This window comes from Humulus lupulus, chromosome 9 (genome assembly GCF_963169125.1).
Source record: "Humulus lupulus chromosome 9, drHumLupu1.1, whole genome shotgun sequence".
Lineage (NCBI taxonomy): Eukaryota > Viridiplantae > Streptophyta > Magnoliopsida > Rosales > Cannabaceae > Humulus > Humulus lupulus.
The window spans coordinates 76,544,815-76,552,528 of NC_084801.1; the positions used below are offsets into that span (position 1 = coordinate 76,544,815).

The 7,714-nt window shown below is 35.2% G+C and overlaps 1 protein-coding gene across 1 annotated transcript; it reads left to right on the plus strand.

The window, feature by feature from the left end:
• The first annotated feature begins 3,043 nt into the window (after window positions 1-3,043).
• Window positions 3,044-5,892, plus strand: LOC133799813 (uncharacterized). Its single transcript, XM_062237805.1, has 4 exons — window positions 3,044-3,073; window positions 3,173-4,329; window positions 4,418-5,503; window positions 5,613-5,892. The coding sequence occupies exons 1-4, from the start codon at window positions 3,044-3,046 to the stop codon at window positions 5,890-5,892; spliced, it is 2,553 nt and encodes an 850-aa protein (XP_062093789.1).
• The last annotated feature ends 1,822 nt before the right edge of the window (window positions 5,893-7,714 follow it).

Below are 7,714 nucleotides of genomic sequence, written 5' to 3' on the forward strand. Positions count from 1 at the left end.
CGATTTGTACGATCCTGAGCCTATAAATAAAGAGCTTATGACATCATTAAAGGGATTCAATTTCTGATTTTTCTGAGAGAGCATTTGTATTCTGAGATAAATCTTGTATTTTCTTGCATTTACACTTAAGAAACTCAGTTGACACAGGTTCATCTGATCTTGAGTGCAGATTTATATATCAAACTCTAAGTGGATTAGGCTATTACCAACATATTGGGGTTGAACCACTATAAAATTTGTAGTGTCGTATTTTCTCTTAAAGGTTTATTGTAGTTTTGACGTCTACTCGTCGTTGGCCAAAATCGTGGTCAACAATAACTTTTTCTATTCTTATTTTATTTTATTATTAATTTCTTTCTAAATATTATTGTAATTTATATATATGTCATCTAGTCATGTAAATATATATCTATGTCAGTATTTTGTTTAGATATCATATATGTAGAGATTATTGATATAAATATTCATATATACTATAGAACTATAATTCATTCTATTATAAATTGAAAAAAAAGTGAACCGCTTTTTATTAAAATTATAGACAATGTTTTGCCCTAATTTTTCAATACATTTATGTCATACATTATATTAAACATATTTTATTTAAAATTATGGTATTGTTTAATTATTTAAAATTTATATGATAATTAAAAAATAATAAAAAGAAATACATGTTTGAATAAGCATGTTTATAATTTTAAAACTAAGAAAATGTGTCTTATACATTATTTTTACTTAGGATATATATATATTGTTTTCAAATAATCGGACGCACATTCAAATTCTTATTGGCTATCGAGGGATAACAACATATGAGTGGTGGAACTTGCAAATTGCAAAGTTTTGAGAAATATTATTATTATTAGTAATCAATCTTCAATAAAGAATAAAGAAACATATATTATAATAATATGCTTATACACATAAAAAAAAAAAGGCAAAATGAATGTTCTCCTTTGATTTTTATATTTAAATTAAAAAAAATGATTGGGTTTATGGGTTTATTTGTCAAAAAATTTATTTATAAAATAATAAAAGAAAATTATTAGTAAAAGTTTGTCACATATTAGATAGTGTGTTTTAAAATATCAATTCAAATTATTAAAAATAATCGAATGTGGTGTGAAAATTCTAACCATTCACAATAAATTTTTTTATTAAGAAAAAATATTATTTATAAAATTTCAAAATGTGATAAAAAAATTATAATAAAAAATTAAAAAAAATTTGTTTATAATTATAATATAGAAAATTACATATTGAAATTAAATAAAAAAATAAATGGAATTTTTGCCTCCTAAATTATTTCCACTATCAAATCGTGCTTCCGAATTTTTCGTGTCATTCAAAATTCCTCCTAAACTTATATGGATATATATAAGTATATAGATATACATGTGTGTGGTGTATATATATATATGTGTGTGAGGTGTATATATATATTTTATGTATTTATTTTATATGTGTTATTAATTTTCTTTTGTTTTACTAACTTTCTTTTCTATTTATGAGAAAATAAATTGGTGTAATTCTTGGAATCTTTTCTTTTGGAGCATTTTATTAATTAGTATATGTCTCTTATTTCTTGCTTTATTATTATTATTATTATTTTTTGATCAAGAAGATGGAAAACTTCATTAATCAAACAAGAACAGTACAAACACTAAACCAAATTAACAGTTAACAGAGACTAAGTACAAAAAGCCTCACCAAAAACAAAACAACTACAACAAACTCCACTGAACACCAAAACTCAACTCAAGAAAACATTACAAAGTGAGATAATATTCTGTGATCCTGAGCAGAAAGCTTCTACTTATGAATACTTATCAGCCTATGATGAATAACAGACTTAACTTCCGAAGCTATGCTCGAAGCAGACTTAGAGAAATGATCAAAAATACAGTTGTTACGATTCCTCCAGAGACTATAAACATTAGCCGCTAATATCGTGATAGCCAGATGAAAAATGAAACCACTGTTTCTGTTCGAAATCCATATCCTCCATCTGTCAAACTCATAAGGCCATGTAATGCAATCCAACCAACCAAAAACGAGATCCAAAACCTGTTTAGACAACGAACATTCAAAGAACAAGTGGGCACAGTAAGGAGTCTAAAGGCACTCTAAACCGAAGCAAGTTATCAAATGTAAGTAGCTGGGCATTGACAACCTGCCACAACAAAAATCTATGCTTAGGCAGAGATAATCTACTCCAAACTACTTTGTGGTATCCAACCTACTGGTGGCATAGAGAGTTGTTATATAAAATGGAAGAGTAAAACTTCCCAGTTAAACCAGCAGCCTTAACATCTTCCCTACTAAATTTATTGCATAATTTTCTCCAGTACCAGCTGGTATCCGGAGCCAGTTTATAGGTCCAAAAATCAGAGCCTTCCAAATAAATGGAATTTATCCATTTCACTCACAGTAAGTCCATCTTTTCTGATATCGCCCAGATATACTTTGCCAAAATAGCATGATTCCACCTTTGACCATTTCTGAAGCCGAGCCCCCCAAACACCTTAGGCAGACAAACTTTTTCCCAAGAAGCCATGTGAATCTTACATCTATTCCCATTAACTCCCCAAAGAAAACCACGACATATTCTCTCAATTTCTTTTATTATGCTTGGAGGGAGAACAAAAATGCTCATCCAATAGTTCCTTAGCCCAAACAAAACCGAGTGAATCAATTGCATTCTGCCAGCATAAGACATGTGTTTACTAGCCCAAGTGTGTAATCTCATTTTGATTTTCTGAATAATGACATCACAACCCTCATGCATCCATTTGGTAGGTCTCATAGGGACACCAAGGTATTTTAGAGGAAATAAACCCTCTGTCAACTTCAATTCAGCAGACAGATGCAATTTTTCAGCATCAGAAATTCCTCCAAAGAAAATCTGAGATTTGTTCTCATTTATGTTCAGACCTGTTACAGAGCTAAACTCCCCAAGCACATTCTTAATGACCTTAATTGAAGACAGTGATCTCTTGCAGAATATCAATAAAGGTTTTCTCTCGTGATTTTCCCTTCTTCCATGGCGAAGAAGAAATCTGTAAGGAAACCGGTGACTAGATCTGATGTTCAAGGCCTGCCTTCAATCCAAAGTGAGAAGTCTCAAACATAAATCGTTCGTGAAGAGGATATTAGTGTGGGTGTCGTTCAGTTTCTGGGTAAGACCCAAACTGAGTCTGATTTGGGAGTGAACGCTAATAGTGTTTTACAAGATGGTGAGCCGAAAGTTGCTGGGTCAGCCTCTTCTAGTTGGGCGGATCAATTGGAAAGAGGAGACTATCAATCATCGGCTCAAAAGCATTGGAATCAATTCAATTCAGGTAAGCTCTCTTTTAGTGATGAGAAACTAGAATATGCTAAACCTCTCGTTAAGGATGATAAGAGGATAGCACTGATTGATGAGGATGAAGTAAGAAGTCAGTCAGCAAATTGGAATTCAGCAGTCATTTGTATGGTTCTAGGAGCTAACCCTCCCATGGCTGTTTTTGAAGGCTTTATCAAGAGAGTTTGGGGTCATCTTGAGATTGCTCAAATTGCTAGAATGGCTATGGGTCTGATAATGGTAAAATTTAACGATGAGGCTACTCGCAGCCATGTTTTGGAGAATGACTGCCTTCATTTTGACAGAAAACCAGTGATTGTGCGACCTTGGACAACTGATCTAAATGCGGTTCGATTGATTCGCTCAGTTCCTTTGTGGATTAGACTTCATGACCTTGGTCTTCAATACTGGGCAAGAAAGTGCCTTAGTGCATTAGTGAGCACTATAGGCAAGCTGATTATGGTTGATAAATTTACCCAAGAGAGAACTAAAGTTCAATTTGCCAGGATTTTGGTGGAGGTGGAACTTTCAGATAATCCTCGTAGGATTATTCATTACATGAATGAGCAAGGTCAACTAGTAAAGCAAGGGGTGGAGTACGAATGGCTGCCAGTCAAATGTAAAAACTGTGAAGGTTATGGACATGTTATGTCTGATTGCCGCAAGGATCAGAAACCACAAGTGATTCAGAAAACTACTCTAAATAAAATTTCTCCTGAGCTAGAAAGGGATAAGATCAAACTAGTGTCGGCTCCAACTTCAGAGATGGCCACAGAGCAGGTTGTAAATACTGAATCTGGACAGGGACAAAGTTCAGGTTCTAAGGAGATGGTTGAGGACACATCTGTTATTAAGGGCCAGGAATCAAAGAATAAATGGAAAACACCTAAGAAGGCAGGGCTTTTACATAAGATCGGTCACAGAGATAGTAGTAGCAGTAAGAATGGTCATAAAGATGAGGTCCAAGGTAAGAAATTTACCAATCTGTTTGGGGTGCTTCAGGAACAGGCAGAGGGGATCGAAGGAAACAGGGGTAAAGTGCAATATTCTTATGGATAATTGCAATATACTTAGCTGGAACATTAGGGGATTGAATAACCCGAAAAAGCATGCTGTTGTGTTAGAAATTTGCAGTAAGAATAAAATAGGGATTGGAGCTATTTTAGAGAATAAATTGAAGGGAAGAAGAGTGCAGGAACTAATGGTTAATAAATTCAGGAACTGGGACTATTATACTAGTCTAGTGACAGAGGGAAGGATCTTGATTATATGGAGGAAAATGTTTGTCAATGGAAGTGTGTTAGAGGAGAATTCTCAGTTTGTTCACTGCCTGGTTAAGATGACAGGTCACAATCGCTCTTTTAATGTTACTTTTGTTTATGGCCGAAATACATTGGAGGAGAGGAAGGCTCTATGGCAAGGTTTAGCTCAGCTTGGTTGTCCAACTTACTCTTGGATGGTTTTAGGTGATTTTAATGCTTTGTTTACAGCTAGAGGTAGAAGTGGGGGAAAATCAGTGTCACCAATGGAACTTGTAGACTCTTCTCATTGGATTGCTTTGACTAATCTTGAAGCTCTTAAGAGTACTGTATCTTTTTTTACTTGGACTAACAATCAAGAAGGAGGTGCTAGAATTTATTCTAAAATAGACCATGCTTTTATTAATGAGGATTGGTTAGATGATTTTCCCAATACTTCAGTTGTGTTCAAATGGGAAACGGTCTCAGATCACTGCTCTTGTACCATTTCTATGTTGCCAGTAGAGAACTTGGGTATTAAGCCTTTTCGGTTCTACAATTTATGGACTGATCATGTAAACTTTAAGCAGCTGGTTTTAGATAATTGGAGGCAGCCGATGAGGGGGAAAGGACTGAAATCTATCTTTTTAAAGACAATGAGGTTAAAGCATAAATTGAAGAGCTTCAACATGGACTGTATTGGAGATTTAGGAGTTAATTTTCAATCAGCAAAGGATCAATTTCAGGAGGCATTGTTACAAGCTCAACTTCATCCTAACAATCTTTCTTTTCAGGATACTGTCAAGATTAAAGCAGAAAATTTCAGAACTCATGAAAAAAGATATTACAGTTTTTTGACTCAAAGAAACAAGATAAATTGGCTAAGACAAGGTGATATGAATAGCTACATTTTTTCATGCTTGTTTGAAGAAGTGCAAGGAGGCTAATAGAATAGCTACATTCATTAATGAACAAGGAAGAGTGGTGGATAATTTCTCTGAAGTTGTTTCTCATTTTATGAACCATTTTAGAGGCATAATGGGGAGTTCTAGATCTGCTTCCAAGGAGTTAAACAAGAAGTGTGTTGATATGGGGTCAAAACTGTCATTAGACCAGCAGCTTCTGTTATTAAAGTCATTCTTGCACAAGGAGATTCGCGATGCCATGTTCAGTATTTCTAGCATTAAATCTCCTGGCCCAGATGTTTATGGTTCCGCTTTCTTTAAGGTGATGTGGCAAGACATAGGAGATGAGATTTATAGAGCTATACTTCATTTTTTGAGTCTGGTTTCATACCAGAAGAGTTATTGAATACCTCATTGTCCTTGATTCCTAAATTGGACAATCCTAGTAGGGCAGTGGATTATAGACCGATTGCGTACTGCTCTACTCTTTATAAATGTGTTTCTAAACTACTCTGTACCCGTTTAGCCAAAGTACTCCCTGAGTTGGTTCATTCTAATCAAGGAGCTTTTATACAAGAAAGATTTATTGCTCATAATGTTCTTATCTGTCAAGACATTATTAAAAATTATAAAAGATCGGCTATCTCTTCTAGATGTGCTATTAAAATAGATCTAAGTAAAGCCTACGATACAATTGATTGGAGATTTATTGAGGAGCTTCTAAAGGCTTTATGTTTCCCAGCTAGATTTATTGGATGGATAATGACTTGTCTGAGCAAAACATCTTATTCTTTAATCTTGAATGGTAGGATCCAGGGCCGGTTTAAAGGTGAGCAGGGTCTCCGTCAAGGGGACCTGATTTCACCTCTGTTATTTATTCTAGTGATAGAGTATCTTACCCGAAGCCTCCATTTAGCTGCTCAGAATTCAGCATTCAGATACCATCCAATGTGTAAGAATCTCAAGCTCATTAGCTTATGCTTTGCTGCTTTATTATTATTATTATTTACTATTGTTAGATGAATTTGAATATCCTAAATATTCATTCATAGTGAAGTAGGTTCTGTGAAATTTTTGTGTGGTGCGAAGATATAAGGAAGAAACTTATAGTGTGTTGTTTGAATTTTTTTTAACTGAATATCCTAAATATTCATTCATAGTGAAGTATAGGGGAGATGCTGCCTAATTTTTTGTAGATTTATAGGGTCGAGGGTCGGGATAGGGTTCATAGGATCGGAATAGGGTCAAGGGTCGAGGGTCGGGATAAGGATTTTATAGGGTCGGGATATGGTCTTTATAGGATCGGGATATAGTTCATCGGGCCGGGATAATGCCGGGGGTCAGGATAGGGTCAGGGGTCGAGATAGGGTCTTCATAGGGTCAGGGGTCGAGATAGGATCTTTATAGGGTCGGGGGTTGGGATAGGTCTTTATAGGGTTGGGATATGGTCTTTATAATGTTGGGATATGGTTCATCAAGTCAGGATAATATCGGGGGTCAGGATGGTTCATAGGGTCGGGATAATGTCGGGGGTCGGGATAGGGTCAGGGGTCGGGATAGGGTCTTTATAGGGTCGGAGGTTGGGGTAGGGTCTTTATAGCGTCGGCGGTTGGGATAGGTCTTTATAGGGTCAGGATATGGTCTTTATAAGGTTGGGATATGGTTCATAGGGTTGGGATAATGTCGGGGATCGGGATAGGATCTTTATCATGTCGGGGGTCAGGATAAGGTTCGGATAGGGTCGGGGGTCGGGATAATGTTAGGGGTTGGGATAGGGTTAGGATAAGATTGAGGGTCGGGATAGGGGCGGGGGTCGGGATAGGTCTTTATAGGTTTGAAATGTAGTCTTTATATGGTCAGGATAATGTTGGGGGTCGGGATAGGGTATGATGGTTATTATTGTTATTATTTCTAATAACAAAAAAAATTGTTATTATTTCTAATAACAAAAAGTCATAGACATAGACCTAACGGATGCCTTAGGGATAGTAATCCGAGTCAATGTATTCATCTAATATTCCTCATTTTTTTCAAGATATTTCTTTAAATATCTTGAAAAAGTGGCGAGTACTAGATGTCTTATTTTATTTCATTTTAACTATTTTTTATAAAAGAATATAAAATTGGTAAACATGCTCACCAACCAACTCAACTAATTGACTTAATTAATATTTTAAAATTGTATGTTCTTATATTTACCGTAGATGGGGATTGAGAAGAATTGGACG

Bases quoted from the DNA above. Each gene is read 5' to 3' on its own strand.
- LOC133799813 (XM_062237805.1), top strand. From the start codon at position 3,044: ATGGCGAAGAAGAAATCTGTAAGGAAACCG. The intron at 4,330-4,417 runs GTTTGGGGTGCT...CAATATACTTAG, and splicing joins GGTAAGAAATTTACCAATCT to CTGGAACATTAGGGGATTGA. The intron at 5,504-5,612 runs GTTTGAAGAAGT...GAACCATTTTAG, and splicing joins AGCTACATTTTTTCATGCTT to AGGCATAATGGGGAGTTCTA.